The following is a 27425-nucleotide window of genomic DNA, read 5'->3' on the forward strand; positions in this document are numbered from 1 at the left end:
CGCCCCAAGGGCGGCGACGATGAAAGCCAGGGTAGCCTGAGTCAGACGGGGCGAGGGGGCGCGGGTCCCGAGGAGGGTGCAGCGGGGGCGGGCAGGGGGCGGGAGTGACGCCGGAGAGGCCGGCCGGAGGGCTGCGGGGTGGCGCGCCCCGGGACCGCGCGCATCAGCCCACGTGTCCACGAGGTTTAAAAGTTGGCGGCGAGCGGGGCGGTCAGTTCAGCGGCCGAGCCCCCGCGAGCGGCGCTGCAGGGACACAGAGGCGAGGCCAGGACACCGACCCCGCGTGGGGCAGCGCACGTCGCGATCCCCGAGCCGTCCGTCCGTCCGCGGGCGCCGAGATGCCGCCGGCAGCGAAGCGCCTCCCCGGGACGCCCCCCGGACCAGGGGCCACGGCGCCCCCGCTCCTGGCGCTGCTGCTGCTGCTGGCCTGCTGGGCGGGCGCCTGCGGAGGTGAGCCGCCCGCGCCTCTCCCGCACCCGGCCGCGCGCTCCGCTCCCTTTGTAGCCGCGACTCGCTTTCGCCCCGGCCGCCTGGCGCGTGTTCTCGGCGCCTTGGAGCCCTGCAGACAGGGGACAGCCTGCGGCGAGGAAACCTCACAGGGCTCCCTCGTGGCCCACGGGTGACGGGAGTTAGCAGAGTGGGAATTGAAATGCTTTCCCTTTGATAGTGAGTGGAGGGATGGGTGGTCGAAGCAAAACTAGAGCGAGGGCGATTCTTCACCTGCTGATGCGAAGTCAACTTGGAGAGCGCTCCACTGGCGGTCAGATAACCCTGAGCAGAGAAACTGGCCCGTTCTAGGTAGAGGGTTAGAGGGATGGGAGGGAGGGCTCTGCGCCTTGTAGGTTTCAGGCACCAGATCCGGGAAAGGGATAGATACTTTTTGGGTTTTTTATTTTTTATGATACAGAGTTGGAGAGGCAATGTGCAAGCAGGCTTTCAGCCTGTGCCACAGCTCAGGTCGGAAGGTGTTGTGATATGATCACAGTAGGGACGTCCTGAGCTTGGGTTAGAGGAAAGAAGTGGGAAAAGCAAAGACACGGTCAGGGAGGGAGGCCTGAAGCTTGGGGGGCCAAGGCAGAGCGGAGCGCTCCTCATAGTGGGGAGACACTTAGCGGGTCCCTCAAGGTTCCCTTTCCAGGGAACCTTGAGGGACCACCCTTCCGGCAGCCACTGCCCTAAGACCATGAATTTCCCACCTTCCCAGCTTCCCTCTCCTCCCCTGTCAGAAACAGCAGACCCTTTCATCACTGTTCAGAATATCGGGAACAGAAACCACAACTGCAGGCACCTTTCAGAGCGTGGCTCAGCTCTCAGGTAGAGGTGGGGACACTGAAGCTATGTTTCCTTTTCCTAATGTACTTCTTTTTATTGTTGTCTTTAATTGTTCTGATTTTCTCCTTTCCTGGGTGGTGGAGGTGGGAGGGGAGGGGAGGAGGAGTCCCCTGCTTGAAAAACAAGGTAATTTGACTTTGAGAGCTAAGCCATCAGAAGCTAGGAGACCAGAACCTTCTCCATCACATAGCCAGCAGTGACACAGTGACGTATGCAAAGTAATGGTGATATTTCTCAATTTGTTGTTGGTAAAATTAGGAAGGTAATCTTTAGCTTATTAAGGAAGCAGATAATCATAATTTTAAAAGTGTGTGTGTGTGTGTGTGTGTGTGTGTGTGTGTGTGTTTTGTTTCCTTTGTAAAGTAAGTGTACTTTCCATGCAGGTTACCTGCTATATGTTTGCAGTGGTTTGGGCATCAGTGAGAGGTAACTGTTTTGGGGGGAGGTGGCACTTTCAGTGCTGCTGATTGAACAGAAACTATGGAAGTCAGCAGCTGCTTTCTAAAAAAGATACGTCTTGGGCTTCATTTCCCAAATAGCGTATCTGCTGTCTGACAGATTGACTCATAAAATTCCCTAACATTTCTCAAGCAAAGGGATGAAACACATCTGTCACTGCACAGAGATCTCCCAAACGACCCTTTTGTGTCTTCTTTCCCCTTCAGACTGCTCTTGATGCTTAAAGCTAATTTTATGTCTCTACCATGGTGAAGGGATGGGGAGAGGGTGAATATACAGTGTGAGATGCCCTAGTCCTGAATCTCTAAAGATGACACTGACGGGGAAGCTTGATTTACAGAAGCACACCTGGGAGATAATCTACCAGGATTAATCCTTACAGGAGATGCAACTGGATGTGTCTAAAAACAACAAAATGCAGGTCATGAAGCCAGAAGAAAATACAATAGTGTCAATAAATGAGTTAGCAGAGCATGCAATAGCAACGAGAAGATAAAGGGCCAGTCGGATTCTGTGGATGGAAACTGTTTACTATTCAGAGAACAATATTAAAATAAAGAAGGAAATTTCCTAAACTGGGGAACATTCGGATATCTGCAACAAGCTATCACTTGATTTGATCTGTGACAGTAAGCGATAAAGCGACCAGGACTAAATTAAGAAGTGTCCTTTTCCAGTCAGGCCCCTACTCACTGAAGAATTCTTAAAATTCATTCCTAATCCCAGCTCCAGGCAACCACTAATTTTTCTATCACTATAGATTTGCCTTTTCTAGAAATTCCATATAAGTGAAATCATACAATGTTTGGTCTTATTTGACTTAGTCTCATATGTCTGATGTTCAGCTATGTTGTAATATACACTGATTGGCCAGATTATTATGACCACCCCATCAGTACTTCATTGACACTTCCAAAAATACTGAATATTGAAAACTTCCTAAGCAAATACTCTCAAGATTTTGTTATTATTATTATTATTATTATTATTTGCATAACTAATTTACTTCATTGTACTGATGGGTTGGTCATAATAATCTGGCCGGTCATAATAATCTAGGCACTCAGTGTATATCAGTACAGCTAGTGCCTGACTAATGGTGGCTCGACTTATTAATTTTTGACTTTGTGATGGCACAAAGCAATATACATCCAGTGGATGCTATACTTTGAATTTTGATCCTTTCTCAGGCTAGCAATTCAAGATAGGGCAAAAGTAGGTTTACAGTTGTGAGTATGTGAAACAGAATTTATTCTTGTATTATTATTTATTTATTTATTACCATATTATTTTCCATACGAACAACTGTATCTATTTTTGCTCCACCCTGTATGTGGTATGACAGTCTCTTATGCTGCTAGGCAGCAAGTCACAGCTCCCAGTCCGCCACGTGATCATGCAGGTAAACAACTGACACTCTACAGTGTACCGTGTTGCCACCATTTTGGGGGTATTGTGTTATGCATCCCATCATGGCTACAAAATGCCCATTTGTATCTCCTGCTTTTGGTGAAAAAAAGAGGAAGGCAATTACTGTCGAGGTGATACTCAAAATAATTGCCCAACTGTAGGCTAATGTAAGTGTTCTTAGCACATTTGATATACCAGTAGGCTAGGCTAAGCTGTGATGTTTGGGATGAAACCCCATCATACATTGAGGAGCAACTGTAGTTGTTTTTATAAAATTCTTATTTATCTTTATTGTTGAAAGTATTACAGATATACCCTCCTCGTTTTGCCCCCATTGACCCCCTCCAGGCCTTTACCACACTATTGTCTATGTCCATGGGTTATGCCTATCCTATATAATAAAAGCCTAATATGCAAATCCACTGTATGGTGGAATGACTGGTGGAACGACCAGTCGCTATGACACACACTGACCACCAGGGGGCAGCTGCTTAATGCAGGAGCTGCCTCCAACCCATAGGCCCCAGGCCAGCCAAGGCAGGTACCAGCGGGGGTCCCCCCCCCCAATCACCCTGCAGGTCACCTGCAGAGGGAGTTGACCAGTGGTGGGGGCAGGGAGTGGGGCCGGTGAGTGGGTGGCACCAGGCCAACCAAGGCGGGTGCCAGTGGGGCCCCCCTGATTGCCCTGTCAGTCACCCCACAGATCTGCCTTGATCATCGGCCAGGCTTAGGGACTCTACCCGTGCATGAATTTCGTGCATTGGGCCTCTAGTATGCACATAAGTTCTTTAGTTAATCTCTTCCCTCCTCCCTTCCTTCTGAGATTTGTCATTCATTTTAATGGCTAATAGTATTCTATTGTTTGGATGTACCATATTTTTTTACCTATTCACCAGACGGTAGATATTTGGATTTTTTTGTACTTTTGGCTATTATGAATAATGCTGCTATGCACATTCATGCACAACTTTTTGTGTTGACATATAAGTAATTATTTCCTGAGAGTAATGCCTTTGTAATGTTATAAAGGTTTATTTAATAATTACATCTTCTTACAGTAAGTCAAATGCTGAAATATCTAGTTGCAATAGGAGGGTAGTGATGTACAATAAAAAATGAGAAATATTGCCCCCAAGTGAACTACAATCATGTGCTTCATGATGACCTTTCAGTCAATAATGGAGGTCCTGTCCTATATAATAAAGAGGTAATATGCAAATTAACCCTCATGCCCTCACAAGATGCCTGCCTACGACCAGGCTGGCAAGGAGGTTAGTGAGGGATGACCAAACGACTGAACAGCAGGCTGCAAGGGGCGACCAGGCCGGTAGGGGGTTTAGTGAGGGACAACCAAATGACTGAACAGCAGGATGCATGGGGTGGCCAGGCCAGTGCGGGGGCCATGAGGGGCAACCAGGCTGGCAGGAGAGGCAGTTGGGGGCAACCAGGCCCCAGGGAAGGCAGTTAGGGGTGACCAGACTGGCAGAAGGGGACAGTTGGGGGCGACCAGGTGGCAGAGGGGGCAGTGAAGGGCGACTAGGCTGGTGGGGGGGGGCAGTTGTGGTGACCTGGCTGGCAGGGGGGGCAGGTAGGGGTGACCAGGCAGGCAGGCAGTTGAGCAATTAGGAGCTAGCGATCCAGGATTGTGAGAGGATGTCCGACTGCCGGTTAAACCTAAGCCAGCAGTCGGACATCCCCCAAGGGGTCCCAGATTGGAGAAGGTGCAGCCTGGGCTGAGGGGACCCGCCCCCCTGCAAGAATTTTATGCACCGGGCTTCTAGTAAGATCATAACAGAGCTGAAAAATTCCTATTGCCTAGCGATGTCCTAACAGTCTGATTGTCCTGCCGCAATGCATTGCTCGTGTGTTGGTGTAAACATACTTACTGCACTGACAGATAAAAGTATAGCACTTACAGCTATGTAAAATACATGATACTTGATAATGACAAAAAATAACTATGTTACTGGTTTATGTATTTACTATACTATACTTTTAATCATTATTTTAGAGTGTACTCTTTATACTTATAAAATTTTTTTTGCTGTAAAACAGGATGTCACATTATGCCAGCAGCAGCCTCATGCATCTTGTATTTACTGTGTCTCTTAATTGTTCCTTTTCTCTTGTGCTTGATTTAATATCATGTTGTTGTTTTTCATCACGGCCCCTAAGCAAATAAAATCCACTGCTAATCTTGCCAATAAGAGGTATTTAGTGATTGTCCTGGAAACAAAATTAAAAGTGATTGACTACAAAGGTGGAAAATCAGTAATGGCTGTTGCTTGCCAGTCAGGCATATCCCACTTCACCATCACTATACTCTTGAAGAACAAGAACAAAGTGACAGAAGCTGTTAAAGATCTACTTCATTAAAGGCAACGAGACTAACAAAATTTGAGAAGGGCCTAGGACAGACGTGGCCTGGATTGAAGACCGGACACAGAAGTTATCCCTCTCAGCACCATGATGGTCGTGGTCAAAGCAAAAAGTTTGTTTGCAGTGTTGAAAGAAAAGGCTGGACCCAACTACAGTGTTGAGTTTACTGCTAGCTCTGGGTGGCTTAAACAAGTTACTTAAAAAGTTTAAAAACATGGACCCAATACCAAAAGTTTTTCATTAATAGAAAAGAATAATTATGAGGCACTCTCTGCTTATAAGCAAATCTTTGATGGGAAGAAGAGACAAATCAAGCAAACCACCATGGACATATTTCTGAAAAGGTTGACACCTCCTCAGAAAGAGCCTCAGGCAGACCCGTCAGGAGGTGTTCCAGAAGAAGGCGTTGTTGCCATGATAGCTCCGTGTGCCTCACTGCCCCTGAACACCTTCCGGGGGGCAAGGTGTGCAGGTGGAAGATAGTGATCTTCCTGATACTGACACTGTAATAGGCCTAGGCTAATGTGTGTGTTTGTGGTTTAGTTTTTAACAAAAAAGTTCGAAAAGTAAAAAACAAAATTTTAAAGTAGAAAAAAGCTATAGAACAAGGATAAAAGAAAGAAAATATTTTTGTACAGCTGTAAAATGTGTTTGTTTTAAGTATTATTACAATAGTCAAAAGCTAAAAATTTAAAAGTTTACAAATTAAAGAAGTTACAGTAAGCTAAGATTAATTTTTATTGAATAAAGAATAAATTTTTATATAAATTTAGTATAGCCTAAGTGCACAGTGTTTATAAAGTCTATAGTATGTACAATAATGTCCTAGGCTTTCACATTCACTCACCACTTACTCACTGACTCATCCAGAGCAACTTCCAGTCCTGCAAATTCCATTTACAGTAAGTGTCCTATACAGGTGTTCCATTTTAATCTTTTTTTTTTAATCCTTACCCAAGGATATTTTTTCCATTGGTTGTTTTTTTTTTTCTTTTAAAGAGAGTGGAGGGGAGGAAGAGTGAGGGGAGAGAAACATCGATGTGAGAGAGACACATTGATTGGTTGCCGACCCCGCCCCTCCCCCCATACTCTGACCGGAGCTAAGGTAGAACCTGCAACTGAGGTACGTGCCCTTGATCAGGAGTCAAACCCATGACTTTCCAGTCTAGAGGCCGACGCTCTAACCACTGAGAAAAACTGGCCAGAGCCCATTTTAAATCTTTTATTCTGTATTTTTATTGTACCTTTCCTATATTTATATATGTTTAATTATTTTGTATTGATTTGAGAGAGAAATGTCAATTTGTTGACCCACTTATGCATTCATTGATTGCTTCTTATATGCACCCTGACCAGAGATTGAACCTATAACCTTAGCAAATCATGACGACACTCTAACCAACTGAGCTACCTGGCCAGGGCTGTTTAGATACACAAATAGCATTGAGTTACAAACTGCCTATAGGATTCAGTACGGTCACATGCTGTATAAGTTTGTAGCTTAGAAACAGTAATTGGTTATACTATGTAACCTAGGTATATATTAAGCTATACCATCTAAGTTTCTGTGCACTCTATGATGTTCGCATAATGACAAAATCACCTAACAATGGATTTCTCAGAACATATCCCTGCTGTTAAGCAACTAATAAATGTACATATAAATATTTAATTTTTGAAGAAGGACTATAAAATTAACATGTGAGTATAACTTTTTTTTTTAGGTGCTCCAATTTTACTTCAAGAATTACAGCCTGAAGAAGAGTTACAGTTGTGGAATGAGGTAAAGAATTACCCTCATATAAATTAGTGGACATTATACCCTTCTTTGAACTTATAGTAAAATGAAATAATATAATTGAAATTTGGGACAGCTATAATTTTACTAACATTCTGATATTATAACATTTACAATTATAATTTTTATTAAAAACATCAATGAGAGAGAAACATCCATCAGCTGCCTCCTGCACACTCTCTACTGGGTATGTTCCCACAATTAAGGTACATGCCCTTGACCGGAATCGAACCTGGGACCTTTGAGTCTGCAGGCCTACGCTCTATCCACTGAGCCAAACCAGTTAGGGCAGGAAATTCTCTTTTAAAAAAAAAAAATGTTTTTATTGATTTTATAGAGAGAGGAATGGAGAGGGATAGACAGATGAAAACATTGATGAGAGCTGTTTCTTCTGCACGCCTCCTACTGGGGATCGAGCCCACAACCTGCGCATGTGCCCTGACCTGGAATCGAACTGGTGACCTCTTAGTTCATGGGTCCATGCTTGACCACTGAGCCGCACTGGCTAGGCATGGAAACTATCTTTTTAAAAAATCTTTATTGTTGAAAATATTACATATGTCCCTCTTTTCCCCCTTCTAGCCCATCCCTGCCCTAGGCCTTCACCGCACTATTGTCTGTGTCCATGGGTTATGCATACAAGTTCTTTGGTTGATCTCTTCCTACCCACCCACCTACCCCCACCTTCCCTCTGAGATTTCACAGTCTGTTCCATGCTTTTATGTCTCTGGATCTATTTTGTTCATCAGATTCCACATATGAGTGAGATCACCTGATAGTTGTCTTATTTTGCTTAGCATAATAATCTTACTAAGAGTTTTGTTCATCTTAAATCAAATTTGAACTTAATTAAATACTTTATCTGCATCTTTCAAAATAAGCATTATGCCTTTTCTCCTTTATAATCATGATGAATTACATTAAGAAAATTCATTTAGTTTTTTTCAGAAACTTCATAAATATAACCTAAAATCGATATGGAAAAGCATAGGTCTAAAAATAGCTAAGGAGATTTTAAATATAAAGAGCTAAGAATGAGAACTTGCCCTAGCAGATATCAAGAGGTACTAGAAAACTGTAGTAATAGAGAAGGTAATGACACAAAAACAGACAGATGAACCAACGGAACAGGGACTAAAGCTTGGAGAGTCTAACAGACATTGTCAGTGCCCTGCCATGTCCCTTTGCACTCACCATTCCAGGGCACTCCAAATTTGCTGATTCTAATCACATGCCCCTGTGAGTCTGCCTGCTTGGCCTATGCTCAGGGCACACCAGAAATGCCTGGGAGTAAATGGCCCAACTGAGAGCAGCCCCCAATTGGTGACCCAAGGGAGTTGGTGGCTAAATACCTTAACTCTGAGTTCTACGTTGGCTCCCAGAGTTCCCCCGACATATTGACCCCAGTTACCAATAGTGATTACCTGCTTGATAACATTCCCTTAATTGGATTTCTTCTGTTTTATTTCTCTGATCTTCTATTAGTGCTTCTTGGGTCATCTCCCCCAAATCTACTTATATCAACATCCTTATCTCAAGGCCTGTTTCTGGGGGAACCCAACCTAAGGCAGAAATTCAGGTACACGCAAACTTAACTCACAATAAAAGTAATGCTAAAATTCATGGGGAAAGGGCAGAGTGTTTGGCCAGTGAGGGTTGAGAAACTGTCTTGCTATATGGAGGAAAGTAAAACTTAACACCCTATGAAAGGGGGGCCTAGGTGGATTAAAGATCTAAATATAAAGGGTAAAATTATGAAATTAATAGAAAATATTTTCTATTAGGAAAATATCTTTGGGAGCTAGTAGCAGGAAAAGACTTCCTAAATAAAACTTCAAATATAAATCGTAGGGCCAAAAAATGATGAATCGAATTACATTAAAAATAAAGATTTCTTTCAACAAAAGATGCCATGGAAAAAGGTAAGAAACTTTGAAATGAGATATTAACAATGTCTAAACTGATAAGGGATTAATTTCTAAAATAACCTAAGAAATATTATCAAATCAATTAGATAAAGATGGGAATCCAGGTAAAAATAGACAAAGGCTAGAACAATTTAAGACGTACCAGTTAATAACTAGTAAAAGGCCAATAAACCTGTCTAAAGTGATGCTTAAATTCATTAGTAATAATGAAATGAAAATTAAGAAAACAGCAAACTGTCATAATGGCAAAGGATGTGGAGGGGTACTAACCCTCACCCATTGCTGGTGAGTGTGTCAACTCAGGAGCCAGCTTTAAAGCCACCTAGATTTCCCCATTACCTCTCTTGGGTATAGAGCCCAGATATTCTCCTATAGATCCATGAGTGGAGGACAGATACAAGGAGGTAAAAGACGGATTCAAGGGAACCCAGCTGTCTGTCATCAGGGAATGTGTAGGCAACATGTGGTGGGTACACATTGTAGGTATTCTCCAACAGTTGGGAGCAGCATGCTAAAGTACCCAGTAACATGGATAGGTCTCAAAGTATAGTGCTAATTGAAAAAAAAGTAAGAAAATAACATATGTGCACACCAAACAACAGTAACATTTTATAAGATCCTAAGCAAATGAAGGAACCACATAAATGACAGAGGAGTTGCCTATGGGAGGATGGAATAGGAGTAGGAAATGGAAATGTAAAAATAATAGAGTCCAATGGTGATAGTGAGCTATGAACTGAGAAGTATACCCTTTGTACCTAGCCACCCCCAATAATTTATATAAGGGAAAAGATAAGATAGATGGTGAGTGCCAAGTACTAAACAGCCTTTAATTGCATAGCATTCATAAAGTTTATTATAAGGATCTTTGCTTTGGTATATCAAAGCACACACCAGAAAAATATAAACAAGAAGATAATTTAGACAATAGGTAGTGTATAATAAAAAAAAACATTTATTTTAGCTTGAAACTATCTGTATTCTGTGGGAAATTTTTGAAAAAAATAATTTAGATGATAATGCTGGGTAAAGCTCCGAGATGTAAAAGCCCTATCATTTAAGTAAGTTAAGATGCTAAGAATACTAGAAACATATTTTCAACCCATATACAGAGAATTAATGGACAGGAAAGATGAACAAGCAGCGTCTATCTGTAAAAAACTAAATGCCAGTTATACCGTAATACATTTTCAACCAAATTCATCAATGGATTCTGCAGAGTTCTCGAAAGCCATTAGTGGCACTTAAAACTATTAGAGCCAGAATCTGAGTACAATGAACAAATGGGTGAGCAATGTTGCTGTGCCCTCTAAAAGAAAGGAGAACAAAGACCGAAAAGCTTTGCAATTATCTCTTAATTTAATTAATTGGTGTTTTTTCTTACTCTGATGTTTTTATTCAAACGACGTGGATGCACTCATTACTTATCTTGTGGCTCAAGAGTTCTGTATTCTTGGACACTGTGGCCACCTCACACAGATGGGCAGCCTGGTCTGTGGGTGGACAGCCTTCCCCCTGAGCTTTTCTGTCTTCAGATACCTAAGCAACACAAAAATTTTAGGAGGAATCACTTTCTCCAACCTGTTAAATCACAGTAAATGTCATTGGGAGGTGATATATTACACATGGGTCATAATTCAGAGCTTAAAAGGGTATCTTTTTTGGCTTTCCTCTCTCAATTGACTTGTCTTATATTTTTTTCATAAGTTCAATTACATTTAGTTAAACAATATTTATTGAAAACTTATTCTAGGCAAGTTAGATATGGCATAGCCCCTGCCCTCAAGAAGTTTATCACTATGTGTGTATATGTGTATGTGTCTTTATATTCATGATTCTGGGTTTATATGGCATGGAAGAGGGAGTGAGGTACAAGTGGAATAAAACAGTTCCCCCAAATCTGCGATATATAGAGAAGATGACAAGTTCTGTGAGGATAAAGAGGAGAGAGATGTAAGCTTGCTTTTTTATAATATTGGACACCTTTGTTATTCTCTAGTTAGAGAATCATATATTTTAGGACATGTTAAACTTGAAAGCAACAAGGAACTTGAGAAATTTTGACTGAAGAGTATGATAATCTCCTCTTCAGTTTGGTGGGAGAATGGAAACTAAATTAAACTGTTCAAAAAAGAATTCTGAGACTAGAAAGGGGCCTCTGCGATATTATGCCATAAATAGGACTCAACCTGAATGATTCCAGACAGACAAGAATCAGTACCACTTTTTCCAGCTCCACTTAAAAAGGCCACCAAAATAAATAAATGCCACAAATAACTTCAGACATCTAGCTTAGTGCTTAACTTCTCAACACTGTTTTTTAAATGATTAATAAAAGTCTTTTATATTACAGTTTAAAATCTTTCAAGTCTTCTCTTTAGGAGAACAGCTAGTTGCCAACTGTAATTCCATAAACTCTTGTACAATAGAACCCTTTCTAATGCTGGCTCCTTGATAGCAAACTAGTAGGCTGCCCTTGTTGTGTAAGAGTTTTTACTGTATGCTACTCATCATGCTATTTATAATTTAGCACTTATGCTATTGTCATTTAATTTAGATGGTGTGGTTAGATTTATGTGTAATAAAGAACCACATAATAGCAGGGTGCTTCTTAATTCCGAGGCCATTTTTTGGTCACCACTCACATTTCTCAGGCTGGAGAATACAGGAAGTTTTTTCCCCCTCAGTGTTTGAAGCATCTTTATACTCTCTAATGATCCCTATGAACACTGGTGACCGGGGGGGGGGGGGGGGGGGGGGGGGGGGCGGGGGGGGGATTTTTGGGAAATCCCAATTGCAGGACTTCCTTAGAAACTTTAAGAGGCTCCTCTCCCCTAAATCCAAGAGTCCTAAAGCTGTCATGGAATTTCGATTACTATTGCATAGGTAACTTGACTTTGTAAAATCTGCTTTCCGTTTTCTGCTATTTTCTGTCTATCTCCAAGATGTAACTGGCATTTTTGTTTTCCACAGATAGAGGCTGCTTGTTCATCTTTCCTGCCCAGTGGTTCTCAGCCTCAGGTAATTCCAGTGGGAGGTGTTTTGTAATGATGTAGGCCAGTGATGGCGAACCTTTTGAGCTTGGCGTGTCAGCATTTTGAAAAACCCTAACTTAACTCTGGTGCCGTGTCACATATAGAAATTTTTTGATATTTGCAACCATAGTAAAACAAAGATTTATATTTTTGATATTTATCTTATATATTTAAATGCCATTTAACAAAGAAAAATCAACCAAAATAATGAGTTCGTGTGTCACCTCTGACACGCGTGTCATAGGTTCGCCATCACTGATGTAGGCTTTTGTGTAGTGCTGAATGCTCCATTTTCCCCCTTTGGATCTGTCATGACTTTGTGGACTTATTAAAACATGTCAACATATTAGAAATTATTACATCATCTGCAGGTAGTATTGAGAGCTAAGAACTTATGTTGTAAAGAGCTAGGACTTTTGTCTTTAAGAAAAATATATTTGCAGATAATATTCACATATTTTGGAAATTAAAATGCTAATTAAAATAATGTGCCTGTTGCTGTATTTGGGCACTGATATTCTGTCCCTCAATTGAGTTTGAAACCCATGGAGGGAGAAACTTATAGAATCAGACTTATGGAGATCAAAGTATTATTGTAACTGAAAAGTCAATTTGTGAATGTGGCCTTAGAGCTGATACCAAGTGTGTTTGCTCAAACTATCCCCAGAATTAAACTGGGTTAGACAGGGACTCGGGCCTCCTGCCAGATTCAGATTTTCTGCCATAGAACAGAGACCTGACAAGAACACCTGGCCGAAAAGCTGGCTCCCTAGGAGGAAAGGGCTGAATGAACATGCCCAATTTCCTCCCCCCAATCACCTCTCAGATCACTCACTCCTCTCCCCATGGGAAAGAGTTAAGAGGGGGTGGGGAGAGAGGAGTGTTAGTCTAACTCCTGTACATGGAAACATGAGGAATGGGATATAAGTGTGTCCTCCATACACCATCTTTGGGCACTGCTGCTTCTGTCTGCAGCTCTGAGTTAAAGTACAGCAGAGTAAGCCTTAAGTGTCTTGACTTTTTAAATCAGTATCACTCGTCTTCCAGATGGAGAAGAGGGCTCAGCAGAAGTCTGGTTTGACCCTTTCAGAGTAATCAACTTAGTGCTTAACTAAGGGCGTACCTTGGGCTTCTCTCCAAATAGTCTGGCCAAGATTCCATGTCCATCACAGTCCTTCCAGAGTGTCATCCTGGCCAGTGTAGAGACAGCAGCCCTATATACTAGTAATGCTGTATTTCTTCTGCCTCAAGCCATTCCTTGGTCTGCAGAGGATCACCTGCAGGAAGTTAGAGGCATTAGACAGTAAAGCAAGACCAGGATTGTAATAGATGACCTGTTTATGAATAATAATTCAAATTACTTTAGGAAGGTTGATCCTATATAATAAAGAGGCAATATGCAAATTGACCATCATGCCCTCGCACAAGATGGCCACCCCTATGTGGGCACAAGATGGCTGCCCAAGATGGTTGGCAGGGGAGGGCAGTTGGGGGCAATTGGGCTGGCAGGGGAGCAGTTCGGCATTGATCAGGCTGGCAGGGGAGTGGTTAGGGGGTGATCAGACTGGCAGGCAGAAGCAGTTAGGGGCAATCAGGCAGGCAGGCAGGTGAGCTGTTGGGAGCCAGCAGTCCCGGATTGTGAGAGGGATGTCCCCCAAGGGGTCCCAGATTGGAGAGGGTAAAGGCTAGGCTGAAGGACACGGCCCCCCCCAACCCCCGTGCATGAATTTTGTGCACCGGGCCACTAGTAGATATATAACACATGATGGATATAGCATACAATTTAAAATTCAGGAATACCCTCAGAATCACTTTTATTTCTGCAATAGTAAAAAGACAAATTTTAAAGCACTCATCTAAACACCATCAAGTTAAACTAGGCTTTTGTTGGATTTGGATAGCGAGTACATTTTGAGGATAGGTTGGTTAATTTACTATGGAATCTTTTACATTATACAATTTTTAAAAATCATTAATTTTCACATTAGCTATTATTTTATTTTTATGTGATTATCTGAATAGTTTTTCAAAACATTTTTACCAAATAGGAAATAAAGGATCTTTAAGGCCCACACATAAAACAATAAAATATTAAAAATTTAGTCTAAAATAGGTCCTTAGAGAATATTGTAGCTCATAAATAATAGCTTTGCATAAAGAGTTGCTGGAGAAAACGTAATTTGTTTTGAAACTTTTTCTGTCAAACTTCAATCTTGTTGCAAAGCCTAATCCAGCTTAGAATATGTTTTCAAAGAGACACTCATGTGTCAGAATTTATTCTTCTTTAAATTGAGAGATGCATCTTTGACAAACGACATCACTGGACAGTTTTGTCATTGTTTTATATTTTGTAGCATTTCTAGATGGGCCATAAAAAGAACTTTCAGGAATTTATTTCCAGATTTTTATGGGGGGACCTGTGTCCCCATCCCTGAAGAGAAAAAATGAGAAAGGATGTCTCAGTGTTCACACTATTTTTCCTCTCATCCAACTCCCAACCATAGGTGTAACAGTCAATACTAGTGCAACATGGGAATATCTGAAGGTCAGAAGACTTAGTCCCCAGGCCACATTCTATCAACTACTAGCTATGTGTGGTTTGGGGCACGTGACCGTCTCTTAGAACCTTACTTCTACACGTGAGACTACCACTTCCTGTCTTATATACCTCACAGCTGGATTATAAGGACAGAATAAGAATTATATATGTGAAAGTGTTTTATAATTTATTGAAGCACTATATAAACATGAGCCATTTAATATCATTCATAATTATCCCAACAATTTGCATGGAAGACAAACAAATGGAAGAGAACAGATCTCTGATGCTAGGAAGGATGCTCAGAGAAGCTGTTTCATGATTACAACTATATCCCTCACTAAAACCAACCATATTACCCATTCACTGTTGTTCAAAAGTTGAGGATATTGGTAGCCCCAAACAACCCTTTTGACATGTCTTCTAAATTATGAGTAAATGCAGCTGAAAATCAAGCTTCACATCTTTTTTTAATGCTGCCATTGTTAACTAATTGCTAGATACCTGGCACCGTACTGAGAGCTTTACTGACATTTAATCCTTCCAAGAACTCTCTGCAGTGATGTTGTCATCGCGGATTTATGGCTGAAGAAACTGAAGCTTAGAGAGGTTAGGTAGCCAGCCCAAAGTGACACAGATAACAAAGAGTAGAGATGGAATTTGTATTGCTATAGAGCTGCAGGCTGCTCAACTCCATAGCCCCTGTTTTTAACCACTAATTATATCACCCTCCTGGTTCCAGATCCTCATTATTTCCAATGTGCATTTTTATTAAGTAATCAATTGTTTATGGTACTACTGTGCTAAATTCTGTGCAAAGCAGGTTTCGCCTCTGCTTGTCCATTTGTGCTACTCCTCACCACACCCAGCTGGCTGCTAACCACAGGGAGCCCTGCCCTACTTGTGTACTCAGATGCTTTGAAAAACCTGATCCTGGGGTGTGCAGTCAGCAGCCTGGAAGGGTGGTAACTCAGGTTAGGTGCCCCATTGACCGCTCCTTCCCCTCCAACTCCCATTGTTTTCGAGCAATTGAAGGACTTCCAAATTAGCCAATAATGAGTAATATTCAGCGAGGCTCACAGCTTTGGCCTGTAGATTCAGACTTTGCTACAAATCGGGAGCCATAATTTCTCTTTTGGCACTGCCTTCATTACTGTCAGTCATAGAACTCCATGAAATTTTAGCAAGTACTGAGGACTATGTATCTGGACCACAGTGGAAGCCTTAATCAGTGCATATATACTGTACATAATTCCTTTTTTCTTTTTTTAAAAAATATATTTTGTTGATTTTTTACGGAGATTAAGGGAGAGGGATCAAGAGTTAGAAACATCGATAAGAGAGAAACGTCGATCAGCTGTCTCCTGCACACCCCCTACTGGGGATGTGCCCGCAGCCAAGGTACATGCCCTTGACCGGTATCAAACCTGGGACCCTTCAGTCCGCAGGCTGATGCTCTATCCACTGAGCCAAACCGGTTAAGGCCATAATTCCTTTTTTCTAATTGGAAGGAAGGTTTTATGTTTAAGAGCCAAGTTTTTGTCGTGAGAAAAATCAAGGGATTCCAACAGAGTTTCAGTGGGCCACCAGAAGGATTCTATTCTGGGTAGCTGAAATATCCTTGGCTCCCAATATTCTGCAGTTATATCTTCTATGCAAATGTTGTTAAAATAGAAGCATAGCCTGTGTACCTTCTCATTTCCATTAGGCATCCGATGCATTGGAGGAGCTTTGCTTCACAATTATGGGGACTCTACCAAAGCCCCAGGTAAGGTTGAAATAGTATTTTGTTTGTAGGCAAAAAATCGCTCAGTGATACTTTGGAATTCCTACTAGAAGAAAATACCCTATGTAGGAAGCAAGCAAGAGGAGCTTGAAGACAATAAGCTGGTTTTGGATGAGAAACAAATACTTCAATTTCTCTGATGTCTGAGGATTTAAGGTCTTATCAATGAAGTTTACAGTCATGGATTGAAAAGTTATATATCCCCTCAAGTATGTGTTCTACCTCTGATGAGAGAAATGTGGGGTCATTGGCTTCTTTTCTCTCCTGACTCACATTACAATTGGAGAACAGATGAATCTTTGTTAGCGAGAAGGACATTAAGAACGCAAAAAAATCAAACTATATTGTCAATGTCAGTTTGAAAATTATATTCTTACTGTCTTGGTTTCTTATTAAAATTATTTGATTCTTCTGGGAGAACTTTTAGTCCTGAAATGAGACTAGGTGGGAAATTGAAAAATAGCATAATGTTCCAAACCTTATTTTGTATTCTATATCTTACAGATGCGCTTATTTTAAAACTATCATATTAAGGATAACACCTCAATTTTAGAATTATATTTTTCATAATTAATTTAACCACGATCATTGGTACATTCTGACTGTCATGCCTTTCACATACAATAAATCAAAGAAACCTTGATATTTTGAAAGCATAAATATTTATTGAAACTAAGTGTTTATGACTGGATTTGTTTCCAGTGTTTTTAATGGTCATTTTCCAAAATTTTTTCTTCTAATTAAAATAAATGACAATGGTATTTATCCATGAGTTTCCTTTTATATTAAAAGCAAATGAGGACAAAAAATAACAACAACAAAAAGGAATGATATGATTCATTCTTAGAAACAGATTTGTGGAGGGAAAGAGGAATAAAGAAAAGTTTATGGAAGAAAGCAAAAATAACTTATAATCTTATAACTTGGTGATAACAACTACAAGTATTTTCATGTGACGCCTTCTTGTCTATTTCACTGAATATTTTAGACATAATCATATTCTTCCCAATGTTGAACTTGCAGGATGTTTCCAATTTTTTTTCCAATTTTTTACTCTTATGAATAATGCTGTAGTAAAGATCTTGTACACTTTATTTACGAACAATCTTTAATTTCTCATTTATTTTTAGAGCAATATATGTTTAATCAATTTAAGTCTTATATTTTTTATGTAACTTGTCATGTTTTAAAACGTATGTGACAATTTTATATTACAAATTTTATACTATATAATATATTATATATAACATATATTATAATTTTATGTTATGCAAGATATAATGATGTTTGTACATATTTTTTCAACAGAAAACAGATGAAAAAGTTAATAACAAAAGGGTAAGGTGATTTCCATAAATATATACATTAAAAAATAATAAAGGAAAGCACTAATCACCTATAATAAAGCTCACTACTTATTTTTTAACAGTTCTTATTTCATTATTCGAAGACAGGGAAGTTGGGCAACTCAAATGTTGTGGTAAGTAGAATTACTTCTTACTAGTAATCATTGGTATTTTTTTTCTAAACCTGTTTTTGCAGTTTATTTAATAGAACTAGAGCAAAATTCATTTTTTTTACTTTAAAAGTTTATACATACCTGAACAAATAGCATTCAATGTTTTTATACATTTAATTTATTTTATATCTCAATAATTGCATATATATTAAAATCATTCATTCAGTCAGCCAACAATTACTTACTGAGTATCTGCTATGTGCTAATCACAATTCTATGTACTAGAAATAAAGCAGTAAATAAAATTAAAATTAAAAAAGAAATTCCTGCTGTCATGGAACTTACATTCTAAAGGCAAAACCAAGTAAAACATATTATTTTAGATGGTGATTAGTACATGGGAGAAATAATTTTATTCAAAGGCATTTTGAGGATATTAAAAGATAATTGTCAAATGCAATTCAATATAACTAGATATATCTACTTCTATTCCTAATATCTCCTTATTTGTAATTAGACATTTAGAGTGAGAATTTACTAAGATTTGCCAGATACCAATAACTTGAATTCAGTTCACTTCTAAGTTTTGTGGTTTAGTGGTGGTTTTTCTTTTTATGCATGGATTTTTAAAATGCTAATGAACCTACTTTGGCGTTTCAGTTAGAATACTTAATAATAATTTGACTATAATATTCTTTCTAAGCTTGTGACTCACAACTATGGACCAATTTAGGGAGTGAGGAGCATCGTGTATTTTAAACATGTATATACCTGTGGAAAGGGAACTGTAATCTTAAACTCAGTTTTGGATGTTTATCACATTGAGTATTCTTACAAATTAGGAGTTGAAAGTTAGGTTATACTGGCTTTAAAAACCAAATACAAGTTGAATTGGTTAACAGATAGCCTTCTATAGGGCTTAAAGTAATCCATTTGATAAGTGATTTTAATATTTGTGAGAAGGTTCAGTGCAAGCCATGCTTTTAAAATGAGACTGAAGCAGGTAGCCACATGTCTCAGATGTGCTTTCATTTCCTTCTGCTTGGCATCTTTACATTTCGAGAAAATGTATCTTAGTCATATTTTTTGCTATCAACAACACATTGTGTCATTTTTTGTGTCCCCTGTCATCTTGTTCCATATGTTGAATTTTCAATAAACTATATCACTTATAAAGGAGATTACTAGATGTGCGAACAGCATAACCTTCTAGAGAAACATTTTCATAATCATAAACTGATTCTCCCAGAGCTGTTTTCATCTGCCCCAGATCATTGAGTAAGTCTGGAAGCAGACGCTGCTCTTTGTCAAAGATGCAGACGGGTGTTCTACTTCTTGGCAGATGATGATGGGCTGAAGCCTTCAGGAAAAGTGCTTCATCAACATGATGGCAAAGATCCTAGCATAGAGCTACCAAATTTTATTACATCTCTTGGCGTATCCTCCACAGTTCTTTGAAATGCTCACCAAAGGCCGTCTTAGATAACATCTTCCTTGTTCTGTTTTGTCTGAAGCTAGGATAGTGGGTAAAAACAGACAAATAGGCGACCGTCTTTATGCCCAGTGCCGAGAAGCCTTTGTGCTCATTGTGTGTGTGTTCGTGTCTCTCAGTCGTCTGTCGTGCATCCGTTGCTGCAGCTCGTTCCTCAACTGCATGAGAGAAGAATGAAGAGACTCAAATTGAACGTATGTAACACAAACTGCATGCTTGCTTTGCCATTCTGTGCGGGGCAGCCCTTCTGATAATTCCCAGGTGTGGTGTTTTATAGATACTCTTCTTCAGCATAAGCCACACAGAAACACCCAGGTAGCCTAAGAGCATCTGTTTGCCTAACCGTTCTCACACTCTGAAAGAAAACAGGTATTTTCCTTCCCCCTAGTATGGCCCTTCTGTCTCAAGCTATGCGCAGTGAGGAAAGCTGGGGTTAGATTCCCTTCCAAGGATCACGACCCTCCCGGTGAGGAAGCCTGTTCTGGGTTTAAGGAAGGACACAGCCAGGCCCTGGCCAGGTAGCTCAGTTGGTTAGCGTGTGTTCCCGGTATACCAAGGTTGTGGGTTTGGTCCCAGATAAGGGCACATATAAGAATCAACCAATGGCCCTGACCTGTTTGGCTCAGTGGATAGAGCATCAGTCTGCGGACTCAAGGGTCCCGGGTTTGATTCCGGTCAAGGGCATGTACCTTGGTTGCGGGCACATCCCCAGTGGGGAGTGTGCAGGAAGCAGCTGATCGATGTTTCTCTCTCATTGATGTTTCTAACTCTCTCCCTCTCCCTTCCTCTCTGTAAAAAATCAATAAAATATATTTTAAAAAAAAGAATCAACCAATGATTGCACAAATAAGTGGAACAACAAATTGATCTCTCACTCTCTCATCAATTTTTAAAAAAGAAAGGACCCATCCACTGTGGCTAGTCAGTAGACGGGGAACAGGAAAAAGAAAAAAACTACAATTTACTGCCTCTCTGTATACAAGTTGGCTACTGACTGGGATGGCAATCTTTCTAAAGTGTTAGTAAAAGTTACACTTTAGGCTCAAGAAATAAATTTATCAGAAACTAATTGGAGGTGTGTTTTGTTTTTCCCACAATTAACAAAAAATGGCCCTAAATCGGTATCTGTGTTTAAGATAAGTCTAGCTTTGTTAAACAGCTTTTTAAACTAGAAATTGAGGAGTTTATATTGTTATTTAAAAAGAATGTTATCTCTTTCAATGATGAAAGTTTCTAGGTATTATTTTTAAGTAATGCCTTGCATTGTTAAAATGCATTATAGTTTTTAGTCTTCTCTTATTTTATTCTTTTGGTGACTCTGTTGGCACTTATATAAGTATTGTTATCCTCAGTTTACTAAAGGGAAAACAATTCGGAACAGTTAAAGGTGTTTCCCAAGATCATTCTAGTAAGTGAGATTAGAAATTCCAATAGATTCTTCTGACTTCTAGTCTTGGCAAATATTTTTCTTTCCACTATGCCATTTCCTTTATAGTCTAGTCTTGGATACTTCTTTTATTTTATTTTATATTTTCCCTTAATTTAAATGCCATCTTAATTTTATTCTTCTTAAATGTACTACTGAAAGTCTTCAAATACTTTTCAAACATCCATACAGTTTAGGCAAATACATTTCTCAAAATTTAGTTTTATGGTCACTATTTCCTCCCTAAATTCTTCACTTTCTTAAACTTAGCTTCCATCAAGGAAAATGGCAGCTGCCACCTGCTTAAAGAGAAATGTAAAAGGAACTGTGATAGCCTTTAAAATTACAGAATTTCCAGTGTGGAAAGAATCAAATCAGTTGTTATCTAGCTTTCTAAAAGTAAGAGGTGCTTTTAAAAATTAACTTCTAGCCCTAACCGGTTTGTCTAAGTGGATAGAGCGTCGGCCTGTGGACTGAAGGGTCCCAGGTTCGATTCCGGTCAAGGGCATGTACCTTGGCTGCGGGCACATCCCCAGTAGGGGGTGTGCAGGAGGCAGCTGATCCATGTTTCTCTCTCATCAATGTTTCTAACTCTCTATCCCTCTCCCTTCCTCTCTGTGAAAAAATCAATAAAGTATATATTTAAAAAAAATTAACTTCTACTCTAAAGCTTGCTTAACTTATGAATAGTGTAAGATTTCAATTTAAGGATTCAGTTTCTTAAAATATATCAACAAATTGTGAGTTTACAATATCACTTCAGACTATATTTCCAGACAACTATCTAAAACTATAAACTGTGACTTGGTAGTATATTCTTTTGGACTAATATAACCCCTATATTGCAGCAAGACAAGTCTCCTAGGACCCTATGAAAGAAAAGAATGTAAAACATACATAGAAAAAAAATTACAGTAGTGTTAGCTTTGCTGGGCCTAAGGAGCCTAATTTTAAAACATATATTTTAAGTGAAGTATTTTGGGTTCTTAAAGAAAATGAGTTTTCAGATCCTAGTCCATTCCAACACTTTGCTTAAAATTTGTTTGCTAGACATCCTCACTTCCAACCCTATATCTCTTTTACCCCTAATTATTTTATACACTGCTGGACTCATTATTTTATATACTGCTCTTTCTTCAATGATAAGACTAAAACAACCTGTATGTTTGGATTTGAGAGTTTTAAATTTTAGCACATTTTAAGTTACATTTTGCCCTTGTAAAAAATATAGTAGTATAAATGTATAGTTTCAATGTGGACATTTTTAAATAGAAAAAATTCAATCTTTTAAGTATTTTGAGTGGATTTAGTCAAGATGAGAATTAGATATAAATACTGAAAGTGTAAGATATGTTTGTTGTAAAGCAGGGATTTCAGAATTTTAATAGATGTCAGAGCTATTTCATAGAATTTTAAAAATATGAATTTACTTATATTATGGAATAATTTAAAAAAGGTCTTGTTGACATATTTCCTAGTGAATGCCATCCTGATACTTTTATAGTAAGTAGTTGATGAAAATAGGAAGCTATGAAAACCAATTTTATAGAAGCCATAAAATGTTAAATATTTTTTCCGTTAAGTTTAAAAAGAAATGTTTTAGAAAAGAAACACTTCTCAATATACCCATTATGAATAATTGGTTTATTCCTATTTGATTTTTATTGCCATTTTTATAAAATGAATTATATTGGGAAAATCTCTTCTTAAGTCTCATTGAATAAATATAGTTTACCACAGTTGACCCTCAATTTCTATATAAATTCCTATAGCAATATTGTGTATTTCAGCCCTAACAATTTTATTGTATATTTTTCCTTGTTGTTGTGTTAGCACATACAATATGTATGTTAAAGAAATTATTTTGTTCTAACAAAATGCTGAAAGGAAATTTTACTTTCATTACAGTTCATTATAAAGTGTCTGTCATTTCTCTTTCTACTTATTGATGAATATACATTGTGACAAACTTCCTGAAAATAGAATCTTTATATTAATAAGGACATTATTTTAAAATACAACATTCTGTTGTACTGCTAGTTGTTGAAAATTCTTCAAGTATAAATAGAAAGATTAACTATTGTTATAAATTATATACTCAAGTCCTTGATTCCCTCTTTGTTTAATCATAATAGTTGTAAATAACTTTGAGCTTCACTAAACTCTCAAGAGGAATTTGCACTTATTTCTCCTGTTACTTGATTTGGAATGTCCTCATTTTGTCTTCCAGGGAGAATTTCAAGGTCCTATTGCAAGCCATAATCGAAGATACTTTTTATTCAGGGTATGCATGTATTGTATTTTTTTAAAAAAATCAATTAATATCAAAATTGAAAAATACTCTCACTGTGCATTTATTTGCATTAACTCATAAGTTTTATTTGAGTTTTAAAGTTTATTTATAGATATTTGACATCCAGTGTCATAGTCTGAGGTTTACTTCTTTTACCAACTTATTTATTGCTTTAATGCTATGGCATGTGCGGCCTCTAATCCACTACTCATGTTTGTAAATACTCCAGGTGTCATTCACCTATTGCTCAGTTTAGTTCCATAAAATTTCATGGGCAGAAAATGAGTGTCTTAAAGATGTATTACTCCTTAAATTCTAAGGACTCATTTACTAAATGTTTTATTCAGTAGATTGGGAGAGTTATGACTATTTTCATCCACTTTTAAAAGTAAAAGAATCAACTACAATAGAGGGTATAAATAGACAAATCTTTGTCATTGTAGTTAGTATTTTGTATGTCCAAATTGTCTATTAAGTATGAGTTTCTTCCTCAGCAGCTATACTTTCTAAAATGTTTGTATCCCTAATACATTACCAGAAAATTTTCGTTCATTCATTCAGCAGCTAATTATTGAATATCTATTGGGTGCTGGACAATTTATCAAAGGCTAAGAATAAAAAGCCAGATAGGATTATATTTTTATCTCTGGGAGTTTACAGCCTAATATAGGAAATTGATAAATAAGTACATACAAAATACTATATTAAATGCACCTTCAATCCAGGGGCTATGGTTCTAAAAGAAAGGCATGCAACCAGGTGTGGAGTGAAGGAGATCCAGAGAGGCTTTAAGGGCTGAGTTTGAAGAATTAATGGAAATTAGCCAATGAAATATTTAGCTAAGGAATTTCTACTTTAATGTAGAAATAAGGGGAACCGTATGGTAAAATTTGCATTTTGAGAACGAATTCTAACAACCAATTGGAGAATTAATTGAAGGAAGGAACAAGACTACATAGAGGAAAAAATAATATCATGCATCAAGATCATTATTAGGCTGCTTTCTATTAAAATTAGCTTCCTTCCTTAGTTACACTGATTTATTGCTAATTTGTTATTTTCTAGCCACGCAATGGAAAAAGATCAGAAGATTACATTTAAAATGGTATGTGTTCCACAATTCAACCCAGTTGGAAAATTTCGGTTGTTTTCAGATACCCACAAATGAAACTATTTGCAATATATTTCTATTAATTGATTGCATGTATACATTAATATTCTTATATAAGTACTGTAATTATAGGATCTGTGAGGGCTATATGATGGAAAATGTCAGTATTTTAGGGCCAAATTTGCTTCTACCATGTCGTGTATCCCTCAGGCTGTGCCGCAATATTCATTACCATTGATTTTGTAGACAGTGACCGCACCGTCATTTGTTGCGCAAGCACATGTAAGAGATTGTGTTCTCATTTTGGCAATTAGTATTCAATGTAATGGGTCAGAACTTACAGAATAAATGTACTTCTGTTGTCCAAATGACTCATATTCAAAGATTCTTTTTTAAATCATTTTTATTTTTCAAGTATAGTTTTTCTACAGAATAACAAAATGTGAAAGACATGAAAGCATGACTTTTACTTTGGGACTCCCAGTTCCCACTCCAATGCTGGAGATACAGTAGACACTTACTGGTAGAGGCTATTGAGTTGCCCTGCCTGTTTAATAAATATGGTAATCCTAATGTCTTATTATGCTATGACTTTTGAAATCAACCCAAATGCAGATTGATAAATTTATACCACAGAAATAAAAGTATGTTCTACTACTACTTTATGTAATCCTAAATGCAGATTCTATGCTGAACATATTTTTGCAAATATTTCATCCATATCATTTATTTCAACCCTTAATACATATTTAGCTGTAGAGTGCTAAAATTCTTATTTTCTCAAAAAAATCCCCCAAATAAAAATGCACTACTTCTTACCAAAGAAGATATCAACACAAATTATACAATATTTAGAAAATAAAGATAATGAAAACAATGAATATTAAAACTTATGGGACTCTGCCAAAGCCATATTTGGGGGAAAATTCAAGACTTTAAACACTCTCAAGTAAGAAAGAATGAGTGAATTAAGGATTTAACTCAATAAGTTAAAAAAGAAGAAGTTAAACCTTAAGAAAGCAAACTAAATAAAACTATAAATGAAAGATCAAATTAATAAAGTGTAAAGTGGAAGAATAGGTTAATAAAGCAAATTATCTGATTATTTTCAAAAAATAAAGCTAGTTTAATTAGCCTAGCCTAATTAAGAAAAATGGAGAAACCGTAAATATACAAAACTACAAGTGAAAAGAGAAAAATTATAACATATGAAAGAAATGGATATTATAAAAGAGTACTTTGACAAATCTCTGTGCCTATCTATTTAGAAACCTGCATAAAATAAAGGGTTGTCAGTAAAGTAGGTGTTACCAAAATTCACTTTAGAAGAAAGAAAAAAACTAAACAGACTAATGGCCATGGAAAAAAATTGAAACATTATCCAGAAACACTCCCTTCAAAAAGTCCAAGGCCAGCAAATTTTGAATTTTTCCAGCTCAGAGAAGAAAGAAAAATCTCAAAATATTTTTTGTAATGTCAACCATATTTTTTTAAATCTTACAAAATCTTACAAAAGTAGTATAAAAAAGGAAACTGTGGGTGGTGAAGGCCTGGGGTGGGGGCGGGTTAATGGGAGAAATAAGGGGACATATGTAATACATTCAACAATAAAGATTTGTTTTTTTAAAAAAGGAAACTGAAGGTAAAAATTATATATAAATTTTAATGCAAAATTTAAAAGAAATATTAGTGAACCATATTCGGCAGTATATTTAAAAAATTTCATGACCCGAAGTTTGGAACGTTTTCATTAATGTCAAGAATAAAGCAAGGATGCTCTGTTACCTTTTATTTAATGTGGTTCTTATGCATTAGTCAATTCAGTTGAACAAGAAAAAAATAAAACATAAATAAAAGAAAAGTAAAGGAAAAATTTAACGTGATCAAGGAGCATAGTTAAGAACTTAGATTTTCAAACTATTTCTGGCATTAACTCCTATTTCAACAAAGGCCTGTTATGTTCCTATCAGAAATATGAGCCAACATAGTCTTAATTTTTCTTTTTTCAAGGAAATAAGAACAAAGAGTTATGGAAAAGAAACTATCTTTCATAACACTTTACAATTGTAGAGGCATTTACATGATGTGAACAAAAATAGTTTAATAATTAATGGAAAAAATCTGTGATTGTAACATCAAACTAAGTATTAGCGTGCTCACAAATGTGAAATAGAATTTATTCTATGATTTTATCAATTTAGTAGAATATTCTCTCTGAAGCTGAGAAAAATAGCTTTATCTGGATTGCTTCCAAAATTCAGGTTTACACAGACTAGTTCACCCAGGACTTCATTTTATTTTGTCAATAAAAAAAGTTCAATAATTACTTTTTCTTTGTTTTTCTCATCTGATTATCTGAAGTCTTAAACTTTGTCCTGAACACTTATATTTACTTATAAAGTAGTTACACATATAACGGGAAGATTTAACTGCAAATACATAAGGAAATAAATACACGAGGAACAACTGCAACTTTTGAACTATTTTATTCATAAACTTTGTTGATATCAGTGAGCTTTAGGAAACCACTTTTATATAGTTAAATACTGGAAATTTTGGGGAAATACAGACATACAGAGTAAATGTTCCAGCGAAGAGAGATTAGAAAAATTAAATGATAGCTAAAAATATATAAACTGAAGAAAAGCTGAGAAATACCTCGTGTCAGTTTTATCAGACATGACAAAATATTTATAGGAACATCTATATACAAACATTATATACACATTTACATACTCATTTATACTTGAATCTAAATTCAATTTTTCTCTTTTTACAGAATACCAACTATTTTCCATAGAAGCAATGCCATGGAATACAAAATATATTGGTATTTTGTGTGTTTTCTTTTCTCAAAAGCAATCCTTGCTAAGTTTAACATGTTTGAGAATATCTGTGTTGTAAACATTCTCAGTAAAAGTCTGTTGAGATTATAAATGTCTAATTTGTTGAACATTAAAAGAGCATCTTAAAATATC

General features: G+C 37.8%; 1 protein-coding gene across 1 annotated transcript; it reads left to right on the top strand.

The window, feature by feature from the left end:
• Positions 1–338: 338 nt before the first annotated feature.
• NMU (neuromedin U) lies at positions 339–27422 on the top strand. Its single transcript, XM_070395684.1, has 10 exons — positions 339–450; positions 7305–7363; positions 12280–12327; positions 16589–16648; positions 17975–18004; positions 18096–18146; positions 19737–19811; positions 23274–23327; positions 24402–24441; positions 27227–27422. Exons 1-9 carry the CDS (start codon positions 339–341, stop codon positions 24435–24437), a joined length of 525 nt encoding a protein of 174 aa, XP_070251785.1. The 3' UTR covers positions 24438–24441; positions 27227–27422.
• The last annotated feature ends 3 nt before the right edge of the window (positions 27423–27425 follow it).

Source organism: Myotis yumanensis, unplaced genomic scaffold (assembly GCF_028538775.1).
Source record: "Myotis yumanensis isolate MYYU_CA2020_CCGP unplaced genomic scaffold, mMyoYum1.0.hap1 SCAF_1, whole genome shotgun sequence".
Taxonomy (NCBI): Eukaryota; Metazoa; Chordata; class Mammalia; order Chiroptera; family Vespertilionidae; genus Myotis; species Myotis yumanensis.